Source organism: Xyrauchen texanus, chromosome 36 (genome assembly GCF_025860055.1).
Source record: "Xyrauchen texanus isolate HMW12.3.18 chromosome 36, RBS_HiC_50CHRs, whole genome shotgun sequence".
NCBI classification, from domain to species: domain Eukaryota; kingdom Metazoa; phylum Chordata; class Actinopteri; order Cypriniformes; family Catostomidae; genus Xyrauchen; species Xyrauchen texanus.
In genome coordinates this window covers 27,442,268-27,468,723 of record NC_068311.1, presented here as the reverse complement: position 1 = coordinate 27,468,723, position 26,456 = coordinate 27,442,268, and the positions used below count along the sequence as shown (strand labels likewise).

Below are 26,456 nucleotides of genomic sequence, written 5' to 3'. Positions count from 1 at the left end.
ATTTTCAAGACAAGCCATTTTTATTTTTATTTCACAACACACATCGTTTCAGAGCAGCTTTAAAGAAAATGATGCTATAACAGAACATGAAGCTGTAATGTCTGCAATGTCAACAATTCTAACCAAAGTGTCATTTTCAGCACATCTCAAATTCTGTGTTGTGTTTAATATAATCCAGTGGTGGAAATGACTCTGATAGAAAATACATTTTTTATGAAATGAGCGACTCTTTTGTCTTGCTAAGGCTAATTTCATTGCTAACATTTAATGTACCCTCAATACGCACAATTAATAAAACTTTTCTCATTTTTTAACTTGATTGTAAATGATGCCCAATACAAATATTGTGCTCACAAGTGACATTTTCATAAAATTCTCTTTGTTTTCTTCAAACATCACTTGTCTCATGTTTCCTCTTAAGCACGAAACTTCACTGAAACTTTTGTTGACTTGGTTATCCAAATACACAAAACAAACAAAAACTTTACAAGGGGCAACATTTTTGGTGTGGTACCACACCCGTACTGTGGGACAGCCGTAATTTATGAAAAACATTATAGAAATAATTTCCAAACAATAAATATTAAAATCGTTAATGTATATTTGACTCTTAGATTAGACTAGTTTTAAACATGTAATAGTTTGTATTTTTATAATGGATTTTCATGGTTAAATATTGAAAGTGAAAACCATAAAATCTATACATAAAATACATTTGAAAAATACCAAAAATAAATGGCATAATGCAAATTACCAATTCAGTTTTAATGAGACCGTAATATAACAAAACTCACTCCAGTGGTTGAGCCAAAATTTGCTGTGTTGGGCTGGTGAGGGTCCTCAAATGTTTTTATAGCACCACAAGATGCACTGTAGTTTAGCTACACTGACAATATAACACAGTTCCTGTCTGACAACACATTAGGAGATGTTACTATGGGAACAAAGAGTAACTCAAAGGTCAGCTCAGAATTCTTTACACATGGGACTCTAATTAGCCAAATAATAGGTCTAAAAATGTTCTCTAGAAAATGTCCAGGCATACAAAATTGGAAAATGTTCAGACATCAGATCCAGAGCAGGTCTGCACACATTCCAGCATCTCTGAATCATTGTTTAATCACTGTTATCGGCCAGTAAGCATAGTACTCAATTGCCTTGAGGACATTTATTTTATCGCTGTAATATATTAAGAATGGTGGCTGGAACTGAACTTACATTATTTCACAAGAAAACCATTTAATATGGAATAATTCCAGAAAACAATGGCTGCCACCGAAGCCAAATATCTAACCCTTAAAATCTAGCACTAGATCTGACACTTGCTGATTGAACAGTTCACTCACGCCAGTGTTTTAGCATTAAAAGAATGTTCTCCATAGTGCAGTGTTGGATCACCGTTACTCATTAGCATGTATGTGAATGCTAATTTCAATGTGGTTTGTTTGTTCTTGAGTCTCATTTTGGATTCAAACAGAGAACTTTGAACAAACAGCAAACTATCACGCAATATAATGATGAGCGATTGCTCAGTAAACATGACTACTGAAACAGCTGCTTTATTTATATCTTTAAAAACTTGTGATTTTGACAGTTCAAAACTAGCCAAGATAAGAAGAAAAATGTAAGTTCTTGACTTTCTGAAATGTAAAAATATCACAACAGACATACTGCGTTCTTATTTAAGTATCAAGAGACTTTTGGCATACTAGAACTGTAACAAATGAAACTAGTGTTTTCTACATCTACAATCTGAATTTACAGCAGTGTGGCAAATGATTAAAGGGATTGTTCACAGAAAAATTTACACACCCTCATGCCATCTCAGATGTGTATGACTTTCTGTGGAACACAAGACTTTAGAAGAATATTTCAGCTCTGTAGATCCATACAATGTAAGTGAATGGTGGTCCAAAAAGCAACTAAAGGCAACATAAAAGTAATCCATACAACTCCAGTGGTTTAATCCATCTTCTGAAGAGATATAGGTGTGGGTGAGAAACAGTTTGATATGCATGTCCTTTTTTTACCATAAATTCTCCTCCCTGCCTACTAGATGGCGATATGTACAATTAATGTGAATCGCCAAAAACAAAAGAAGAAGAATGTGGAAGTGAATCTGAAAGTAGAGATTTATAGTTTTATATTCTTTTTAGATTTAAAAGTTCTGGCCACCATACACTTGCATGTGCGTGAGTAAATTATGACAGAATTTTCATTTTAGAGTGAACATCTCTTATTCCCATGGTAAACAACTGTAATACACGGCCTCTAATAGCTTGTTTCTTTATTCTGTAGGAAACAGGCTGGTAGGCTACATGAACGACATGAATATCTCCGACATGTGGGCATAATCTGAGTAGGCACTAAATTTGTGATGCATTAAAAATGAACATCAGGATGGCAATGACTAAACTGTAGATCTTGATGTTGCCAGTTTTGCCTACAATATACACTTCAAAAAATAAGAAAAAACAGATCTAATGGCAGTATGTATAATTATTTTATATCTATTTCTTTTTAATCACCTTTTCTCCCCAATTATGGAATGCCCAATTCCCACTACTTAGTAGGTCCTCATGGTAGGGCAGTTACTCACCTCACTCCGGGTGGCAGAGGACAAGTCTCAGTTGACTACGCTTCTGAGATAGTCAGTCCACGCATCTTATCACGTGGCTCGTTGTGCATGACACCGCGGAGTGTCGAGACTCATGCTACTCTCCGTGATCCATGCACAACTTAACACGCATCCCCATTGAGAGCGAGAACCACTTAATCATGACCATGAGGAGGATGTTACTCCATGTGACTCTACCCTCCCTAGCAACCGGGCCAATGTGGTTGCTTAGGAGACCTGGCTGTAGTCACTCAACACACGAACTCGTGACTCCAGGGGTGGTAGTCAGAGACAATTCTCACTGAGCTACCCAGGCCCCATCATTATGTATAATTAAACAATTTAGAGAATGGCAGATTTATGATGTAACAATGGGTCTAAGACCACTGCAAATTTTTATAAAAATGAATTAATATAAATTAAAAAAAAATTTGAATAAAGTACATTTCCTTTAGAGTAAAAGTGCTCATGTGACAAGACGCAATGAAAGGATCTCGGTGCTAAACGTTTTCTTTGCTACTACAACTTAAATACTGAGTGAAATCTGAATATTTACTAGTCAGTGGCTGCGGCCAATCTACTTCCACAAGACTGAGTTGTTGGATCAGCCACGCTCCGGCCTGGCCAGTGGGTTTGTGGGGCCCTAGGCAAAATCATGAATATGGGCAATAAAATGTCCAATAGCTTTTTCCCCCGAACATGTTAGGTTAAAATGTACATATGCATGCATAAGGGACTATGTGTATTGTGCTGTGACAAGTCTCCATTTTATTGCCATATTTTGATAACCTTTAACCCTTTTGCTAGAAGTACAAATAAACCAGTGTCTATATTAATATGAGGTCATGGAACTGCAAGTATGATAATTACTGGGTAATGTTTTACAACAAGGTTTGCATTAGGTATCATTAGCAATGTATAATACAATTTTCAACATTTATTAATCTTGGCTAATGTCAATTTCTAAAAAGAAATACAATTGTTTATTGTTTTTTCATGTTAGTTCATAGTGTATTAACTAATGTTAACTTATAAGATGTTAAAATGTATGTTAAAAATGGACGAGTATATGTAGAAATTGACATTAACCAAGATTATTATGTATTGTTCATTCATGTTAACTAATGTAGTTAACTAATATTAACAAATAAAAGAGTTATCCATATCCATAAGAGTTATCCATTAAAGTAACACAAAATAAGAAAATGCTGTTTAAAATCGTTTTAATAGAATAGGACACTGCTGACAATGCTTGAAATTCCATTTTATCTACCCACATTACTGTGTAAATGTATAGTTAGAGTGACCAACTCTTTTTTTTTTTTTTTAAGTATAAATAAAATTAAATTTTAAATAGGACCTATAACACAACACCTCAAAATATATATTGTAAACAAATGCAGATAGGATATTTCGGTTATTTTCTAGATCAACTCATGTTTTCACTCTACGTGAGATTTTTGTGTCTTTATATCGGCAGTGTCTGAATTCCTCCCCCGGGTTCTCGCCTCCTCCTTTCCATTGTTCGCTTTACACTGGTACCGAAAACCTAGGAAGGAGGAGGGATACGCCGTAGTAGAGTTCTCGCCGCTACCATCCACCCCAACGGAGAAGCCGCGGCCATCTCCGGGGGATGGAGGAGTCTGGCCGCCTGGAAGCGGAGGAACGACCGCAGACCGCGAGGGGAGAAGGGGCTCCTAACTGGTTTCAGTTTTACATTAAAATATAATTTATATTGTCAAGCCGGTTCTTGCCTCCTCCTTTCCATTGTTCACTTTACAGGTGCCAAAAACAAAAAACATGCAGTGAGCGGCAGTTCTGTGGACAGAAATGCCTAGTTGATGAGAGCGGTCAACAGAGAATGGCCAGACTGGTTCAAACTGACAATGTCTATGGTAACTCAGATAACCACTCTGTGATGAGAGTGGTTATCTGAACACAACCAACTGTGATGAGAAGAATATCATCTCAGATTCTAGGTTGGCGCTGTTTTGGTGGCACGAGCGGGACCTACGTAATATTAGGCAGGTGGTTTTAATGTTGTGGCTAATAGGTGTATATACAGTAAAGCATGGCATTTATCAACACAGGACTGAATATAATTTTATTTTTTTTTTAAATACAAACATTGTTTATATTAAAATAATAAATAGTTGGTCACTAGTAAAAACAAGAAAAGCAGAACTGGGCGATATTTCAGATCCAGAAAGGCAAAATCAATTTGTGAATGCATAAACCTTCAATGTTCTTGTGATCGTTCATGGAAATACTGCCATGTCACAAAGTCAGGCGTTCCACACAAAGAGTACTAAACATGCAAAAAAAAGTCTTCATGTTAGTTAAAAATATGAATTAATAAATCCTCTTAACAGAAGCCAAAACAAATCTCTCGCATAAAATAACAAGCATGCATCATTCACTATATTTTATGTTTTGTATTAACATTTAGGGCAAGGCCACAAGAGAGCATCTGGAAAGTATGTTGCAGACATACACGGCTGCAGACTATATGATCTTTAATTTGATAAATTATTTGAATTACAATCTATCCGTTCATGATTTTTGTCCAAGAGAAGTTCCAGAGAACTGGTTTTTCCTGTGCACTGTGAAATCCGCACACAGAAATGCCCTTTGGACGCCCTTAAGGTTTGAAAGTTATATTTTTCTTATTGAGTGAATCATTAATCTTAGTTGCTATTCATTTAAATGGTGATGCCACAAAACATTTGTTGCTTAAGCTACTTTATTCAGAATTTTCTACACAATCATTACACAAAGCCGTGTGAAGTTCTTGAATTAGACAAACACTGCAATTAGTTGATCTATAGAACAACTGACAATTGTGTAAGGATGTGACTGATTTTAATTCTGTGGCTCTATACGGTTTCAAAACTTGTCTCATTTGTGTTTTTATTTGTTATTTCTCCTAACAAATTTTAGGAGCAAAGTCTGACAAATTTGATACTTAAAAAAAAACATAACAAAGAAACTCAAAAAGTCTCCTGAGCTATGAAAGCGCAACCTCTGAGCAATATCATTTTCCTCCAGGTAATCAGTTTAAATATAACAATCTGAATAACAATAACATTATAGAGAACATTAGAAAATGTCACGGTGGTTTATATTGCTCACTGCCGATTTGCAGTGTTTTGATTGAATTGTTTGATTAAATACAGTATGATTCAAAAAACCTTGGCTTAGTTTTTAAGGTTTCCAAACAAACCCTCTCTCATCAAAATAAAATTACAGAGACTTGAGTGATCGGTCGGCCAAATTTTTGGTTGGCTCTGGGTTCGGCAGTAATTGGAAGCACTGGATGAATCCTGAGAGACTCGTTCTTCAAAACTTTGGAGCGTTCGGTCAATGACAACAACAAGAATACCACAAGCCACAATGGGGAAAACGACAATCCAAGAACAATAACTTTCAATTTGTGATCCTTTCAGTTGGGTAGGGCAGGAAACAACACATCTTTTGACAAAATGAACATTAACACATTTAAGCCCTGCGGTATGACTTTGTGTTGACGTTCTATTCTTTTACAGGGAACTGACGTTTCTCGAACAATACCAAAAAGCATACCAAGCACCTAAAACTATTATGAAACAGAAACTAGAGTATTTGTACTACTCTATTTGTACAATACTATGATGTGCAGATTGCATAACAATTCATTCGGCTTCATTCGTATGAATAATATACAACTTATACAATCAATCAATCAAATACTCTTCAAGAACACACGTTCAGAACACAGAAGTGTTGCTTTATTCTGTATTATGCGTCAGGCCTTTTAACATTAAAATCTTGGCTATATTTATGCTATGAATATCACATCCCGTTTATGGTTAGTTCGGGTATTGGGTCAGAATTACGGGTAGAGTAAACACTTTATGGTTAGGTTGGGTGTATAACTCGTACTATTTCATGCAAATGAACTCATACGAACTCCCATTCGTCTCCTTGTACTATTGTGACAAATTCTATCTATCTATCTATACTATTATCCATCCATCTATCCACGTATCCATCTATCTATCTATACTATTATCCATCCATCTATTCATGTATCCATCCATACATCTATCAATCTATCTATCCATCCATCTATCCATTCATCCATCTATCCATCAGTCCATCAATCAACATATCTATTCATCTAGCCATCCATCTATTTATCCATTTATCTATCCATCCATCTATTCATGTATCTATACATCTATGCATCCATCCATCCATCTCTCGATCCATCATCTATCTATCTATCTATCTATCTATCTATCTATCTATCTATCTATCTATCTATCTATCTATCTATCTATCTGTCTGTCTATCTATCCATGAATCCATCCTTCCACCTACCCATGTATCTATCCATCGTCCCATCTATACATCCATCTACAGAAATTACACAATAGGGCCAAAATGGTATACAGTAGACACCCCTGTCTAATCAATAATTTGGGGAGCACACTTTTCTGTTTACAGATGCTCTGGTGTCCAAATGAGAGCAAATCCCACAGCAATGTTCAAACATCTAGTGGAAAGCCTTTCCATAAGAGTGGAAGCTGTTATATTATTAAAGTGAGGGATTAATCTCAGTGGTTTTGAAATGAAATTTTCATCAAGCACATATGGGTGCTGTGTGCTCAAGTGTCCACATATATTTGGCTATAATGTACTACAATTTTTGTATTTTTAATCAAAGCTAGATGGCCAGTAATCTCCTGAACTTCAGTGCTGTCTCAAACAACCTCCCAATTAGACAAGAGGAGGGTATTTGAATAACATTTAAAAACAGCCAACCATAGTTAGCTTTGGAATGTTATGTTAGTGGCAGGTAAATCGATGATGCTACAATAATAAACCAGCAAGCAGCTATAGTGAATAATGGCAAATCAGTCTTTATGAAACCTAAAGACAAGACAAACAAAATTAGAGACTCATTAAGTTGATCCAAATTACTTCAAACAAATTCCATAAATATATTTAATAGATTCTATATCATGATCCATGCAAATTTCAGTAAATCCAGTGATTAGTTCTGGGCCATCTACTGAAATATGTGAACTGATCCAGTCCATTCTGTTGAATCATAAATGTTTCCGAGACGTCAGAGTGACGGTAATCAGAATTTACTGCTAAATGTACAGTGATGGCACATTTATAGCACATTCAATTGCCAGCAAGTACTGCAGATGTGTTGTCATGAATTGGAAAAGAAATCTTTGAACTACAGCTGTGATGGTATTACAGTAATCAGTGTATTGTGCAGTTTCTGAAAAAGTGGTTTGTGTCAACAAAAGCAAAGGAAACAATTTGGAGTGCCATGTTTTAAGGACCCTCAAATATCATGATCCCTTTTCGAGGCACCCTCTTTCCAAATAATGTGAGCTACTGTTTATTTTCATGTTCTGTATAAAACACCATTTATTCTGTGTAATATTATATAGACAATATGTTGTTTGCAAAATTAAAAATGGTCTTTTATACTATTATTGTTACTATAATATTGTCTAGAAAAATAAATTATTAAAATAATAATCTGGAGAATATTTACATTAATAGTGGGAAGAATAAAAGATTTGCTGTCAACTTGGAGTAATGTTAGTTGTACAGTATAAAACTGAGGGTAAACATTTTCACTTAAAATTTGGGGTTATCAAAAAAGGGTTAAATCAATTAATATTGCTCCAAAGAAGTTTTACAGAGATTTGTATTGTACTTCAACCTCCAGTGAGCAAGCTAAATGTGACAAAAGCTAGGAAACATTTCCTAAAATATACACAAGTAAAAACTATTCTGGAAAGTATGTTGCAAGAAAGGAGAGATACATACTGTATATATATATAAATATTATATAGTAATATTTAAAATATATTATTTCACAAAACAATATGCTGATGTATTTTTATTTCTTACTATTAAAAACTAGTGATGTCAGTAGAATAAAATAATCGGTTTAATCATCTCTTAGTTTCAGACCAGTCTTAATTATTTTTTTTAAACAAAAAAAATTCCCATTTATTACACTTTATCTGAAATTCTCCATGGACTCCCTGAAGCCCCCTAGGTGTACCCAGACCCTAGTTTAAAAACCCCTGTTTTAAAAGGATGAAAACTATAACTTTTCTGAAACATAAAAATTGCACACACAAAAAAAAATACAATTAAAATATAAATATGCACCAAAACTAACAAAAACTGGAAAAATAAATATTTGAAAACTGAAACCCATCCTTGTATATCCCTCGGCAAACTGGAGTCTGATGAGCTCATGGTTTCTAATACCACCAATTGCATGTAATTAATGATCATTAAGAAAATGTCTGGTCTGTATTGGAAGGCTTGAAGGGACAAACTGGAAAACCCAAGATAATTAAGCAATGATATAGTACTAATTTTACATCAGCTTTCATCAGAATTATGCATTGCGGTTCAAAACCATTGAAGTGATCCCTGGATCCCTACTACTCATTTCTGACCAGGCACCCCACTCTTCATCAAACTCTCTCCATAAGTTACTCACATAACCAAAACTGCAACCTAAGGCTTCCTGTGGAGTGTTGGCACTCCCAAAAAACACATTATGTCAGGAGCTCTGCTTAAGAACTGGTTTCTGCACACAAAAAGTGCTTTCCAAGGGTGTTGTTCTTGGATATAAAACAGTTACTGTAACGATCGGTTCACATGATATTATAACGTCATTTTCAGAAAGTCAGTTTGACTTTGAAACCTAGACCTTTTCCCTAAGGAGACCTGCATGTTTTCTATGGGTAACCAAAGCATTCGATCGATGGTCTTAACAAAGGTGTCTGTAAGATATCACTGGGTCTGTGCTCAATAGCTCCATCTCAGGCCCCTTTGAATATTAATGATGACATGGGTTTCTTATGACCCTATTTATATGCCACACTGTACATGGGCAAATGTGAAATGATTGGATTTATTGGATTTTTTTAAACTCTGATTACACTATGTAACACAATTTTTGTTCCAGGTTAGTAAGTGTTATTTCCTCATTGCTTATGCCTCAAAAGTATAAAAAATGGCTATTATTCACCACAAACTTTGCTTTTGTGACCAGGACAGTGATATTTTGAAATGTACCTATTTCCAACGAGAAAAAGGGTGAATCATATAAGTCAGAAATAAACAACATATGAATCCAAATGAACATGTATTTATACTAAAGTAATACAAAAATGACTACAAAAGATTTAGAAGGGAGTAGTTTTTCGAGATTTATGATTATACTGTAAATCACATCATGTTCTCATTATACTGTCCTTGGCAGCGGCGTTATACATCCTACAACCCATTGTGCCATAGTTCTTCACCAGAGTCTCATACAGCTCCACATAGTTTTCATTTTGAAGTCTCCTATGACCTCCCAGCCATACTCATCATACTTCAAGGCATCTAGCAAGGTCTTAATTCTATTGTAATCCTCTTTGAGGTGCACCAGTTGAGCCAGGGGAAGAGACGGGTACTTGTTACCATTATGGAGCAGCACGGCTTTGAGGCTCCTGGATGAGCTGTCAATGAAGAGGCGCCACTCATTCTGGTTACAGGCAATTCGGATTGCCTCGAACAGACTGGTCACATTGTGGCAGAAGCAGAGCCCATCTTGACGGGTGAAGAAGCTGGAAAAATGTTGGTGACGCTTCCTCTGATCTGCGACTTGCACAATTTCATCCAACAAGTTCCACTGTTTGAGCCTAGTAGTCAAAAGCTTGGCATTGGACTTGGTGAGGCCAAGATCTCTAATCAAGTCGTTGAGGTCTTTTTGGTTGGGGTAGTATGGGTTTCCCTCCTCAGATCCACCTCTGAAATTGTCATCTGGGGCAACAATGTCTTCCTAGATCTCGGACTTGCTGCTCTCTTCTAAAGACAGCTGCTCTCTCTCCGGAGGAGTGGATACAGAGCGCTCATGGCAGTGTGGCACCAGAGTAATGGATGAAGGAATGTCCGGATATGTGATAGACGTAGCAGTTGCTTGAGAGGTCAGTTGATTCCTGCCAAATTCTTGGGATAGCGAACTTCATGGCTCTCTTTTCCCCTCTGTACCATCCTACAAAAATACATTTATTTCACCCATGACTAATGTGTAAGAGATTCTCGATTTTTCATCTATGATTTGTTTCAATAACATTGTAAAACATTTTAAATGTAAAAATTTTAACAAATGTTATAACATAACATTTCCGAGCAACACTTGTCCATCTTTTTTGCAGGGCTTGCAGGTCAAATGAGGTGCCCAGGGTTTTTCTTGATCCCCGACAGGCATGCCGAAATATGCCTTGTAGGCCTCACACATCTTAGCAGATGATTACACGGAGTACCTTATCACCCTTGTCTTGATAAACTGGCCACAGACATAGATAAAATACATCTGCCGGATGCTTGCAGCCTCTTGATGCCATCTCAGAAAAATGCAGATACGTATCCACTGTGTACCGTTCAGTTTCTGAAAAAGTGGTTTGTGTCAACAAAAGCAAATTGAACAATTTGGAGTGCCATGTTTTAAGGACCCCCATATATCAGCTGGAACTAAAATGAACTGGTAGGCTTAAGGTCCCTGTATTTATACTACTATTTATATTACTGGAAAGTTCTAGAAGTTACTCCAAGTTTACTCAGCACTGAATCTATCTGAAATGTTCTGGAAAATGGGTACTAAAATACCACTGTCCTGGTCACAAAAGCATAGTTTGTGAGCCATAATAGCCATTTTCAATACTCTAGAGGCATAAGCAAGTAGGAAATAACACTTACTACCCAGGAACCAAACAAAAAAAAGTGTTACACGGTGTTATCTTCAACAGTTACTGCAAAGAGTTTCAGATATCTTTGTGTTCTTCAATATCTCAAGGTCAGCACCTCTGATGGCTTCTTGAGACTCAGTGTACTAAACAGTAATGTACAACCTTACCGCAGTATTGATCTCAGTATTGATCAATGCCTTGATGGTGGCCATTACTTTCTACAACTCAGATGATCATGATAGGGGGAGGCTTAAAAGGCAGCAGTTAGCAAAGTATTCCTCTTTTGTCCAAGCAGTTTTAGTACATACTGTACAGTACATATTTGATAAACAGCAGATTTGTTCTTATGCAGGAGGTGTAATTAAGGACAAATCTTTGATGTGATCAAACAGTCCATAAAATGTGCTATGGAAATAATTACTAAAAAGGTAGAAACATCCAGTAATTAGCCTATACTTCACTTTAAATGCTTCAAGAACATAAGTTCAACCACAAGTCTAGCTCTACATTTGGGCAAAACCATATCTAAGTCAACATAAAAGAAAAATTGTCCTTATTTACTTTCTTAATGCAGGTTCCTGGTCTTATTGTGCATAATTAATCAGAGCACGTTAATTCAAGAATTATTATTATAATTGTTTTTCTTTTATCGTCTGTTATCTTTCATCAAAGTGTAATAAATGGCTCCACCTCTGAAAGGACTTTCCTTTTTGGATGACATCACCTAGACCGGAAATAATGTTACCCAATAGATAGTTATTTACTGAAGGTATAGTTCATGCTCCTGTTGTTGGTATGCAATCTCTCTTAAATCTTGCCGATGGTTAATGCAGTTATTTGCAGTCTTTGAGACACTGGAAGTAAACGTGTTCACTCTGAGGCACGGTTTTTGGTCCTATAGAATCCAGGAAGTAATTGCATTCACATAAACAATGGCGAACGTGACTCAATGGGTGCCTATATGCTCTTAAATGTCATTTTTACTGCACTGACGGTAAGGTATAGGGTTAGATTTGAGTTAGGCGGTATAATGTCATTTACAAGTAAAAATTCAACTTGATTTTGGCCCTACCGTGTGGATATTTCACCTCAACAACACATCCAGCATCCACCACTGGGGGCAGTTGTAGGACTTGCAGTAAATATAGTACTTTTAACTGACTGTTGCTGAAGGAGTTGCTTTTGAGGGTGAACTTGACCTTCAACCTCTATGGCTCAGTCACAATCCAATCAATTCCAAATCAATAAGATGAAGTCTCTTCCTAAATGTTTTTGTCTCGTTGAATATCCTGTAATTAGTTATATTATGTAAGTAAAATGGGTTTTAAATGCCATTTCATGCCGACCTTTAGAATGCAAAATACAGCAGATGCTGTTTGTATAAATAACATTTATTACAGCTGTCAAAGTTATCGTTTACAAAATAATGCGATTAGCACATTTACCGTTAATAAAGCATAAACCAGCATTTACACTGGTTGAAACTGGACGTAACCTTTGGAATGTGTCCAAATGATGGAGAAAGGACCTCTTAATGCTATTTGTTGTACAACCAGATGGGATAAATCAAGTATTTTGCAGCCTCTGTAAGGAGCAATTCAATTACCACAGAAGCACGTCAAGCCTTAACTATCACGAAAATGCATAATGAGACGTTTGCAAACTTGGAGTATATTTTTGTGTGTTTTTCTGGAGTTCAAAGTGGCGCTCAAAGCTGGCGTTGCCACCCTGACACAAAGCGGCTCACAATTGCTGTAACAAAGAGGATTGCCAAAGTCTACCAGCAGATAAATATCGTGGATGATGCAATGGGCAAAAAAAAAATTTTATTTCCCATTGCAATGAATATGCAACTTATGTGGGGACTAGTTCTTTCGTTTAGCCAAACTCCACTATTTCAGTGCATTTCTGTATTTATACTGTGAAAGGCATTGTTTAGAAAATGTTAACAAAACACTTTTGGTACATATTGTTTGGTTTTCTTTCCTAAGATGGAAATAAGTGCATTGACAGAAAAATAAATAAATAAAGAGTCAAATTTAATCACTTTCAAAATCTGCGATTAAGTATGAAAAATGATGTATCGACTGACAGCAAAATTAATCACTTGTTTTTTGTAATGCCACTGTAAAGACATTATCGTCTATTAATAATACAATAAATTCTCTTTTCTTGGTCTGTCTTTTCTCTTTTAGACTGGATTTACATCAAACGTTTTAGTTTACTGAGCAGTCCACTTCCTAAAAAATATGTCCTTAATTAGGTCTACACTTGTACCAAAAATGGTAGTTGGAGTAGCTACATCTGTAAACAGTTCCTGACACTCAGATTACAAACGTTGGCTAACATTTAATAAAAACAGGTCAGTTTTTTCCCCCATAGAAGGCAGAATGCACGGCAACAGTGTATTGCCTCATTTAAAAAATGTTTTTAAAAAAAACTGAGGTCTCTCCAAATAAAAATTCTTTAGTGAGTAGTAGCATCTAAAATTTGTAGTTGGTTAAATAAAGGATTTGAAAAATTATTTAAGTAGTTGTACAATATTATAACACGGGTCTGTTGAATGCTTGATTCTGATTGGTTGACAGACATTCTAATGTGTGCAATTAAACGCACGGCTATGAAGTAGTTCCAGGTCTTGACCGCATAATGGTTTCATATCACTTATCAGTTATTTCAGTTATTTCATAGAATCCCTACATTATTCCACAGCAAAATAATCACATAAAAAAAAGACAATCAGTTAAGAACATCAAACAATGTATAATATCCTACATTTATTTATATTTTGGTTGAAAATCTCCCCACATACATACACGCACGCACACACACGCATGCACACGCGCACACGTTGGCGCGGCTATCCTTAGGAGGACTCTACATACACAATGATTTTTATATTGTATGAACTATAGATTCTATCCCCTATCCTTAAACCTAACCCTCACAAAAAAAAAATTTCTGCATTTTTACATTTTCAAAAAACTGTTTAAGCGATTTGAATTATGGGGACACTAGAAATGTCCTCATAAACAACATTTATAGCATAATACCCTTGTAATTACCAGTTTGTAACCTAAAAACACGTCCTCGTATACCACCTAAACCCATACACCCACACACACTCGACCAACAAATAGAGCCGCACCCCTGCAAATTGGTCAATAAAACAGTTCCTATTATCCAAAATTCTGTTTAATATGTGAAACTTTTTATGTTTCAATGTATTTCGCCCTAATCAGCCTCACATAGCTATAGTGGAAGCACTGCACTACCCCTCCCCCTCTCGTGCACGCGCGCACGCACGCACAACCTTGTTAATCCAATGCCGAATAGCAGTGCAACCTCCGTTGCTAGTTCTAAAGTGCCATTTTCGAACTAGCAATGAAGGCTTGAGCTGTATCAGAGCTAAATACATGTGATCAATACAACTGTTTCTATATTATTTGAAATATCTGTGGGAAACACCCTCACGATACACCTCCCCCTCTCTTAAGCTCTTACACACACACACACACACACACACACACACACACACACACATGCATTGCAACGGAGGACAGCGAGGCTTGCGCTGCTGTACTGGTCTTGAGCTGTATTAGATCAGTGGTGGAAGAAATTAGTTCCACTCACAAGAGTGTTTTAGGGACAAAAACCAGAAAATGTCTTGAGATAAAACCCTGAATGATATCTTAAGGTGTAGTAAATGTGTATAAGCAGAATAATTGACTCCAATACATATTTATATGTTATATTGTGCAAAATGTAGTATCTTATGTTTTTTACAGTGTGCTTTAATAACTCATTATTGGACTGTACTTGACTTTCACCATGGCCAAATCACCATGACAACATTTATATTCATTTTTTTCAATTATTTGAAGTAGTATTAAATGAAATATTAAGAGTGGAATCAGGAAATCGGATGGGTAAAAAGTGTACCAAGTCGAACAGCGGTCGCTAGGACAATAGTACACAAACACCATCTGTACTCCTCACGCAACAACAGTGACAACTATTGTTCGGTTTGTCGTATATTTCTTTGGTTCCATCCAAATATTTCAAGTTCATTATGCTTCGTTCTAGTCAGTTGCGGACTCTGCTAGAAGCAACATACGAGAGCAGCATGAGACCTCAGCCTCGCATGAAGATGCACGTTCTGCTTCTGTACTGAGGTGTGGTCCGATCTCTGATTCATAGAAATCTAATAATACAGAACTGCTCACCATTTTCTATGATCCATTGATATGCAGTAGCGATTTTGCTTAGTTTATTTAAAGGCTGTAGCCTATATACGAAGGCTTTGAATCACTTGCATCCAAACAACGCAAAGTTATTTGTGTGTGTGTGTGTGTGTGTGTGTGTGTGTATACTCTATTTTTGTTGATTTAGCATGTATTTTTCTAGCAACTATACAGTGGGATTCACTAGTGAAATTCTTCAAGTCCCATTGAAGAATTTTAAACTTTTATAATTTAATGTAAATGTCACCATGACAACATATATATTAATTTTCACCAATCATTTCAAATGATATAATCAGAATAACAATTGGAGTAAAAGGTAGTTGTGTAGAAGGTGTTTGCTTCCCCTGTTAAAAACAATGTGCATTTACTTTTAAATTGTAACATAATTAGATACATGTTTCTATCAGATGACTCCCAACCTAGGGCAAGAAGAAGGTAAACTTGTCCCAGCTGTCATCAGATTTTTATAAAATGCATCAAATACATTTTATATAATTCTTAATCCAGTTTTTTTCCATGTAATGAAAAACACTAAACCAAATATTATATGCTATTTTGTATTTACAGCCAAGTTGAAATCCCAATTTAAGCCCTGAATAAGACTGATAACTGCAATAAACAACAAGAAAAGGATATATGAGGCCAGTAGTTTGTATACAGGTGGCAGATTGCAACCTTTATACATTAGCAGTATAGGACAAATGAATTACCAGTGCTGAAATACAGCAGACAAACATGATTCAAGGCTAACGTCTGTTGTGACTTTACAGAGCAAACAGTTGCACAATAAATTAAATTCAGATGACAGAGCGTTCAAAGGCGGCATGTCATTTCCTTGTCAATGCATTAGATATTACAGGATCTGACAAATGCCCAATGGCAAGTTTAAACCTGCTCACAACAATGTCGTGCAATTTTAACATTGCATTACATCACGAAATTCAAAATATGTCATCCTTGCTAAAATATTTATAACATGTCCTGGATTTAAGGTCAGATCATGATCTTGATCAGCTTTCAACAACTATTGATGGCAGATTTTCACACTCTGTCGTTTTCATTGGTGAGAGATGTGCTCCCTGACTCTTATTTCCATTACAACAAATATGAATTTATTTGGGAAAACTAAACTGTTCTCTAAAAAGCTTGGCATAAAAGGTAATGACAGTGAAAGTTTTGGGAAAGTGATTATTCATAATACATCATATAAATTACCAAATCAATTGAAAATCACAAATCAAAAACAAGGGAAGTTTAAAAGTCTTGATGGTCGACAAGCACCAAAACAGCCTTTCAACAGACACTATAAAGAGACACTATAAAAAGTTTACAGCCATTGTGAATCTATCCTTTAAAGAAATGTTGTAGTTTTAAAATCATCTCAGGCAACAGAAGATTTCTCCTAATTAAAGAATCTCCCACATATACATACTCATTTCTGACAAACAAAACTCAAATATGGTCAAAATTGGTCCTTGACTTCAATTAAACCAAAGAAATACTTTAACAAAAACAGATATTGCCAAATAGTTCCTTCCTCTTATTTAATCTGTAACTTAACTAACCTGTTGGTTACACATGGCCTGTCAAACATGAAATGCCCAGGCTGATATATCTTTTAATCTGGCTATACTGGATAGAGCTATGCCTTATGGTTTAATGTTACACAGGTAATAAATGGCATTAGAGAGGGTGCATATGCGTGTGATTTGGAGTCTGTGTATGGAAAGACAATCACAATGGTTTGGTTTATAAACTATTTGCTTTGGATAAAGTATGTGTGTTTATTTCCAGGCGGCTAACAGAGCATCTCACGAGACAAAGGAAATATCACTGTCACTTTTAAAAATGGCCAGCTCATTCACTCTCTCGGATGAATAAATAGCAAGTTAGAAAATGAGAAAAAGAAACGTTTGTAAACTTTAAGAAAACGGTTGATAGTGCAAGACTGTGCGTGAGCCTGTGAAAAAGGATTAGGATGTTCCTGTAGCTTAAGCCAAGAACACACAAGTAGACTGAAGCTCATCACTGTTTGATGTTTCAAGTCTCTGACTAGTCTGTGACAAATATGCCCCGGATTGTAACAAATTCTCAGTGTGTGCCCGTCAATGGCAAGCTTCTGGTGTGCAAGCTTGTGAGACATGTTGCTACTATATTTCATCTCTATACTTTACTATATTTACTCGTTCCGACCAGTCGGTAATACATTTAGAATATGATTTTTAATCATACAAATCTTAGGAATTGTTTTCACAAATTTGTAATGATTTGAACATCTTTTTTAGTCTGTTTATTACAGAGGGGAAGCAAACAATTCTGGGTGGCGGACAAGCCCCAGAGCAATTCTGGAAAATGTTATCTTACAAATTAGGAAAAAGTACTTAAAGAGACATAATATAAAACATTTATAGTTATTATAATCTATTCTTCAAAACTAGAATGATTTTTTTTATTTCTTTTTTTTTTAAGTCAGGAGACAGAAAAGTTCCCCTAACTGAAATATCCCCAATACATACAGTTTTACTCCTTTCTGACACAAAAACTCAAATTGGTACTTGTCTTCTATTAAACCAAAGATGTACATGAACATCAGCCTTATCAGATATTATAACTAGAGCTGTGAATAGTTAAAAAATTCTTGACTAATTAATTGCACAGTTTTCTGTGTTTAATTGTGGTTAAGCGTAGTACAGTACATCGTAAAACAAGCACTATAATCATGAATATGTTTACGTTATAATTTGTCTCAAATAACTTGCAAAGAAATGTTTTAGTCATCATTTTTTTTAAACATGTACACACGTTAATGAATTTGACAAATTTTACAGGTATACATCTTTGATACAAGTATGTGTTTACATGCCATAAATTCAGTTGACATGCTGTAATTAAACGTTTGGCTAAATCCAGGGGACTTATTTTAACAATAGGATAAAATGGGAAGATTCAATTTATATCAAGCTTTATTGGCAAGAGAAACTCAAGTGTGCATTGCCAATGAAATATTAGACAACACATACATGTATAAAACAAATTGAATGCTGAAGTTTAATTTGCTGAATTTAATTTTTCTTTTTTCTGGCCGCCGTTCAGTTTACACACAGTTGAAGTCAGAAGTTTGCACACACCTTAGCCAAATACATTTAAACAAATTTTTTCACAATTCCTGACATTTAATCGTAGAAAACATTCCCTGTCTTAGATCAGTTAGGATCACTGCTTTATTTTAAGAATGTGAAATATCAGAATAATAGTAGAGAGAATTATTTATTCCAGCTTTTATTTCTTTCATCAAATTCCCAGAGGATCAGAAGTTTACACCAAATATTACACTTTGTTAGTATTTGGGAGCATTACCTTTAAATTATTTAACTTGGATCAAATGTGTTGGGTAGCCTTCCACAGGCATCTCACAATAAGTTGCTGTAATTTTGGCCCATTCCTCCAGACAGCACTGGTGTAACGGAGTCAGGTTTGCAGGCCTCCTTACTCGCACACGCCTTTTCATTTCAGTCCACATCATATTGAGGTCAGGGCTTTGAGATTACCACTCCAATACCTTGACTTTGTTGTCCGTAAGCCATATTGCCACAACTTTGGGAGGTACGACTGGGGTTATTATCCATTTGGAAAACCCATTTGAGTCCGAGCTTTAACTTTATGGCTGATGTCTTGAAATGTTGCTTCAATATTTCCACATAATTTTTCTTCCTCATGATGCCATCTATTTTGTGAAGTGCACCAGTACCACCTGCAGCAAAGCCACCCCCACAACATGATGCTGCAACCCCCATGCTTCACAGTTGGGATGGTTTTGTTTCATAAGACCAGAGGACATTTCTCCAAAAAGTAAGATCTTTAACCCCATGTGCACTTGCAAACTTTAGTCTGGGTTTTTCATGGCGGTTTTGGAGCAGTGGCTTCTTCCTTGCTGAGCAGCATTTCAGGTTATTTTGATACAGGACTGTATATCTATACAGTTGAAATCAGACGTTTACATACACTTAGTTTGAAGTCATTAAAACTCATTTTAACCATTCAACAGATTTATTATTAGCAAATTATAGTTTTGGCAAGTTGGATAGGACATCTACTTTGTGCATGACACAAGTAATTTTTCCAACAATTGTTTACAGACAGATTGTTTCATTTTAATGGACTATAATCACAATTCCAGTGGATCAGAAGTTTACATACAAGTTAACTGTGCCATTGAACAGCTTGGAAAATTCCAGAAAATTATGTCAACCCTTTAGACAATTAGCTTCTGATAGAAGGTGTACTGAATTGGAGGTGTACCAGTGGATGTATTTTAAGTCCTACCTTCAAACTCAGTGCCTCTTTGCTTGATATCATGGGAAATTCAAAAGAAATCAGCCAAGTCTGGTTCATCCTTGGGAGCAATTTCCAAATGCCTGAAGGTTCCACATTCATCTGTACAAACAATAGTATAAACACCATGGGACCCCACAGGCATCATCCCACTCAGGAAGGAGACACATTCTGTCTCCTAGAGATGAGCGTAGTTTGGTGCGAAAAGTGCAAATCAATATCCTTCCGAAAGCAGCAAACGCTGTACATTATTCCAAACTTTTGGCCGCCAGTGTACATCTCAACAAGCCACAAGATTTGAGGTAGCACATGGTGCATTTAATAAAAAATAAATACAAATAATTGTAATTTATTTTTTACTTACAGTATTTGGCTTTAAAACATTTTTGGGTTTGTTCAAATAATCTCTAGTATGCACAATAATGATACTGTATCATAATAGTGATGTTTGTCTAAGCAAGCGTCAGTAATTTAAAAGCAAAGGATTAGACCATTAACCATATTTAGTTCATCAACTTGTCAATTTATTCCAAGTACTTTTTAAAAAATATGGTTCCATTTTACCATATTCAAAAACAGAGATCAAAGAAAAACACTTCCATACTATTTGTCAATGTAAACTGAAAAAAAGAAAAGCAAGGCTTGTCTAATCCAGTCTTCCAGGGTAGTCAAGTTTGCAGCATGCCTCTACAATTATCACATAACACTGACGTTGAGGTAAAATAACACAGCAACTGGCATTTGGGGTTACAATTCAAAAATAATAGCCTTTGTTATGCAATACAGGACTGAAAAGCAGCTCCCTCACAGCATGTCCACACCCAGTGATCACAACAAGCACCTAACTACAACAAAACTTGCTCTCTCTGAAAAAGGTATGCATTACAAAATCAGGTTTTCAAAAGCATGTTTTCCCAGCTGGGTGATTAATAAAAGGCAAACGACTTCTTTGGTTAATCATATGAATAAACTATTAGTAGTATGTGTTAAAAGAATTCCATTACAAAAGGCAAAAGATTTATTTTCTTATAGCATGGAAATCTTGAACTCCAAAACCTTAATTTGGAGACTACACAATCCCCACAACCCACACAACTGTGAATAATTTACTACCACATTGCAAAGACAGCCTGAATGACCTTTTAAAGCAGAATCATTTGTTTTAAGAGCAATTATGGTTCGATTAGGGCTATTTCCAGTCTACTACATCAGTTTAAAGTGATGTCAAGGACTAGGAAAGAGCTACTTGACAGTAGGGTAGCCTACTTAATATAAAAGATTAGTTCCACAAACAATGATCCTAGTCCAATCGAATCCTAATCCTTAGTAAAAAAATAAATTAAAAAGGGCTGCCAATCTGAGAGATTGAAGTTTGGTCTTGGACTAACTTTAATCTAGACTATAACCAGGCTTATCCACTATCTTAACCCACCAACTACAATGGTCAACCAGCTGCACCAGCTACATTTTGATCTGATCCTAAAGAGGTATCCAAATGACTTACATCAGTGTTGCTGAATACATTGAGCTTTATGGAGTGAAGGGTCAGCTTCAGTTACCTGTTGCACCACATTACACTTCCATTTAGTGTTGCAATGAGGTGCTTAAAAGTTCAAACTATTTAAACTTTGATTCTGTTGCTGATGACCTTTCGAAGCAGCAACCAATGATTACCGGACAATTCAGATTATGTGTCATTATGTGGGCAATGTCAGGGCTAAACTCAAACAAGAAGACATTCTCTGCAACAAGTTTCATCTGGAGATCAAAGGGGAATTTTATGCTGGCATTGAGTGGTGCGTTGATGGCTCGATGCAAGTCATGTAGAAGTAAAAAAATCTGGCAAACTGAGAGAATGAGGTTTGGCAAAAGACTCATTTTAATCTAGGTGCAAGGAAGCATTTTAGCATCCCTTTTTTTAAAGACCAACATAGCTATGATTTGCTTGTGAATACCATGGCTATGCTGGTCCACCAGCTAGACTAGCACTAGCCAATTCTGTGTAAACTAGCCTGGTTGTGTTTGTCTAAACTGGTCTTTTCAGCAGGGGTAAGACCATAGAATATGTCATGTACTCACAGTCAGAGGTAAGGAGCAAATGACGAAAATGAAGGTCATGGAGGCCAGTAGGATTAGATGGTCCATTTCTTCCTCTCCTTGTCCAAACCAGGTACTCAACTTCCTCTTTCGTCCAGCTGACATCACCGAACCCCGGCGAGTTAGTTGGCTCCGGTGCATACGGCACAGGCTGACAATGACCGAACCATTACACAAGAAAACTACAGTGATGAGGAGTGCCATAAGCATGGCGTAGGACAGCGAGAAGGCCAGCGTTCGTCTCTCCTCATCCTCACCCTCTCCTTCTGCCTCCATCTTGATGAAACACCACGTCCCAGGACAGTACTGCTTGTGCCTTCCATATCCAAAGAAGGGCAGCAAGCAAAAAGCAAAGGTAAAGAGATAGATGAGTAAAAGGACAATCTTAGCAAAGCTTCGCCGCACATGTTTCGAGTAGAAGTAAGGGTGACTGATGGCAAGGCATCGCTCCACCGCCATGGCGCATAGTATGAACATAGAAGCCAGGCCGAAAAATGTCATGGCGAAGGCGAAGAGTCCGCACAGCCACCAATTTCCTGTAAGACCTACCAGGGATTTGCTTTGAGCATAGCAAATGAAAACTGGTGGGCTGAGTAAACACGTTCCCACAAGATCTGTCAGAGCAAGGCCCGTCACGAGGATGCAGAAGACAGAGGACTTGGTGCGATGCTCTTTCTGGTGAACCCCTAGGATAGCCAAGGCCACCAGGTTGCCGACCACCCCAGCAATGAACATTACAATGCTCACCACAGGGTTCCCATTTACATCAATTCGAGTGATGTTCTCACATGTCTTGTTTGAGAGCATGTTTAGACTGCCTTGCCCTTGAACCCTGACCCCAAAGGTAGGGATCGGGCAAAGGCTGTTCTGTCTATTCCGCTAGAGTTGCAGTCCCTTTTCTTTGAGAATGCAAAGTAACTGTAAAAGAGAAAGCATTTTTTTCAGATTTAAGATGTCTATCACACTTCCCAAGAACACCCATGTTTACCTAAAGCAGATATACACTCTTAAGCAGTGGTTCTCAAATGGAAATAATTCAATAATTAACCACAGGTCTGTTCTAACAGGGCCACTGACAACAGGTAAAAAATTTATGCTAAATGCAAATACATGCAATCAAAAGGTTAGTTCACTGATGCATTAAAGTAATTAGTTACTCAACATCATGTCATTCTGTTGACTTTCTTACATGGAACACATACAGTATATGTTAGACAGACAAAATGTTAGATAATTACAGACTCAGTCACCATTCAGTGAAAGAGAACGGTGAATGAGACAATCAGTATCTAACATTTTTCCTAACATCTCCTTATAGAAATGTATAAGAGTTGTATCAACATGAGGGTGAGTAAATGATGACAGAATTTGTATTTTTGTGTGAACTATCCCTTTAAAATCACATAATTGGGCAAAGTTTGGATAGCAAACTAAACTTATCAACTTTTAAAAGGGAGAAAACAAAAAAGCTTTCCATATTTTCGTTGTTGATCCAAGGGTGTGCACGTAATTTAGAATATTGTGTAGGATGCCAATTTTAATCCATTTTAATGTTTGATTTTTATTCACATTTTTTTGTAATATACTATCAAGAACCACTGCTCTAATGACATGGCTCTTCAATTTCCAGAGTACACCGTTTCTGTTACCAAACGTAAACGGTGCTTATTTTAACTATACTCTTAACTTATTTAAATATTCAAAGTTAACACAAATGTCACATTGACAATAACACTTTAATATGCTGTTATATAACATCTGACTGCAAAAGTTTCTAAATTGGTTACTTGTTCTTGCTTTATGTAATGTACAGTGGGGTCCTGTCTGAGACCACATTGAAAATCTGAAATGGTTGAAATTGCGAAAAAAGTCAGATTCCCTTGCATCCATTGAAGCACAAAGATGCTGTTTGGAACATTCTCAAATCTTGCTGACAAGATCATCAGGTTTTGCACACATTTGTGAAGTCCATGCCAGCTCAAATGCATGCTGTTACTAAACTAAATGGGGGCATACCGAATACTAAATGTTAAAACATTTTGAAAAGAATGCAAAAAGCTGCATTTTAATTAGTAGTCTCAGACTTTTGGACCACACTGTTTGTGTGTACTATCTTACAGACTCAAATGACTGTACATGAGTTTTATTACTTTGTAGTATTTGTTATTATTTATTGCCCATCTTATGTATCACTTCCTTACTAAGTAAAGTTAAATTGCTGCATTACTCAATGATAACAATTAACCCTTGTGCGTCAATAAAAAATTTTTTAAAAAAAAGTTACTCAGAGGTCCTTAAAGAACAAAAATATCTGCGTCAAAAAACTGCCATAATAATATTATATATTATTATTACTTTCCACTTTCAATTAGTTATTTAATTTTAACCATAAATACCAAATATTCATACATTTTCAGGAGTTTAACCCTTTAAATGCTAGTTTATTTATAGAATGCCACTCTTGTTGTTTTTTTATGAAAAAATAAATTAAAAAAAGAATTATTTTCCATATATACTAAATGCTAAGAGGGATTTTTTTTCATTGGACTATTACAGTCTGGGATATGTCAATGATCAGCAACAACACTGTTTTTGTGCAGTGTCAGATTTAAAAAAATTTCTCTGGACCTTAGAGGACAAAAAGTCTGCATCAAAAACTGCAATAAAAATAATGTATATTAATATTATTTTCCACTTTCACTGAATTAGATTTTTTACCCAACATCAGTCCTGATCATAACTACCAAATATTCATTTATTTTCAGGATTTTAACCCTTTAAATATCAGTTTGTTTATATAATGCCACTGTGTTTTTTTACACACACACACACACACACACACACATTTCTCAATACACACATACAAAACACACTCTGACATCCATATCAACACACCCACACAATTTTAGCTGCATCATTTATTAAATTGGCCTGCAGTGCTCAATAATGCAGCAAACAGGAAAAAAAGGAAAAAAGCATGTATTTGCTCCATAGGTTAAACATGACAAAAATAGAGCCATCTGGTGGACAATTTAAATAAATATATATTTTGAAGCCAGGGCTCCGGAATGAAAGCACTATATTATAGAATTCATGATTTTATGCTTTAATGACAGTGAGATCAAATATTGCAGTTTTAATGGTTTTCAGTCAGGACATTTTTTGTCCTGAGTGTAACTATTTTGTGTACACAGTGTACAGAGGAACTGAGGTTGAAATATCAAAATTCCTCCAAAAATACACCTTTGGCAAAATTTATTTTTTAACACAGCCAAAATGATCGAAAAAAGACAAAAATATCCCGAAGGTCGCACAAGGGTTAAACAAATTCCGAATAACTACTGTAGGTTGTCATGGCAATAAAGCATCGAATCTTGAATCATCATGTCATTACGCACCTGTCAACGGGAAACTCATCCGCGTCTAATCATGACGCTCCATTCCCTTCCTTTTCCTTGTCACTCCAAAAACAATATTAGAAAGCGAAATCGATATGATAGTTCTTCGGTCTCCCCTTTCATCGGTAGTTTTCCCTCTTTAAATTCATTAAACAGTTGTTAGTTGAGTTGCATGCCTGTCCAGTTCTCGCTACCCAGTTTCACATGCAAAACAACTCCACACTCGAGTTTATTAGACTCCGAGACTGTGAGAGCCTATGACGAATGCAGTCGGTAGTTGTATCAATAACTCTCTTTAGTTAAGACATCCACAGGCTTCATTGCTCCACCTCGTGAAGGTAGATGAATGAGACTTCCTTCCTGTGGCTGATAAAGAAGTTGGGCGAAAGAGGAGGAGCAGAAAGCTTTGTTTTTACACATTTTAATAGTGCGAACTGAATGTAAACAATATAATTAGTTATTGCCCTATTTACTCACTTTACGTTATTTATTTCCCATGATCATCTGACAATTACAAGGAACATTCCTTCTGTATTATTATTATTATTATTATAATGGACTATAATATAATTGTGTCATTTATCATTGTGTTTAAACAATATCTCTTATTAACCCTCCTGTTACGTTCGGGTAATTTTAATAGTTAATAAATAAATAAATAATTAAAGTAGGCTATTAGGTTGATACTTTATGACTTGTAATAATTATTCGAAACTAAATTTCAAACTTGTTTACATAAAAAAAATATATATCTGTAATTATGAAAAAGGTTACATATATAAAACATGAATAAATGGAATAAATGTGCTCATTTTGTAAAGATATTTTGATTTATTTTATTGAATTTTACAATGTTTTGTAAATTCTTTTCTTATTTAAAAATTGGGTTAAATGTAACAATACATTATTTAATAATTTTTTTTTAAATACAACTTTTCAATTGCATTTTATAAGAGCATCTAATAACAAATTATTAAAGAATATCTATAAATTGAAA

General features: G+C 35.8%; 1 protein-coding gene across 1 annotated transcript in view; it reads right to left on the bottom strand.

The window, feature by feature from the left end:
- Positions 1-25,774, bottom strand: part of LOC127629934 (prostacyclin receptor-like) — a 50,160-nt gene extending 24,386 nt beyond the window's left edge. The window contains exons 1-2 of the mRNA XM_052107251.1: positions 25,460-25,774; positions 22,044-22,979 (exon numbers count right to left, since the gene is read on the bottom strand). Coding sequence (XP_051963211.1) covers positions 22,044-22,868 — 825 coding nt within the window. The 5' untranslated portion in view covers positions 22,869-22,979; positions 25,460-25,774. The remainder of the gene's footprint in view (positions 1-22,043; positions 22,980-25,459) is intronic.
- Positions 25,775-26,456: the final 682 nt, after the last annotated feature.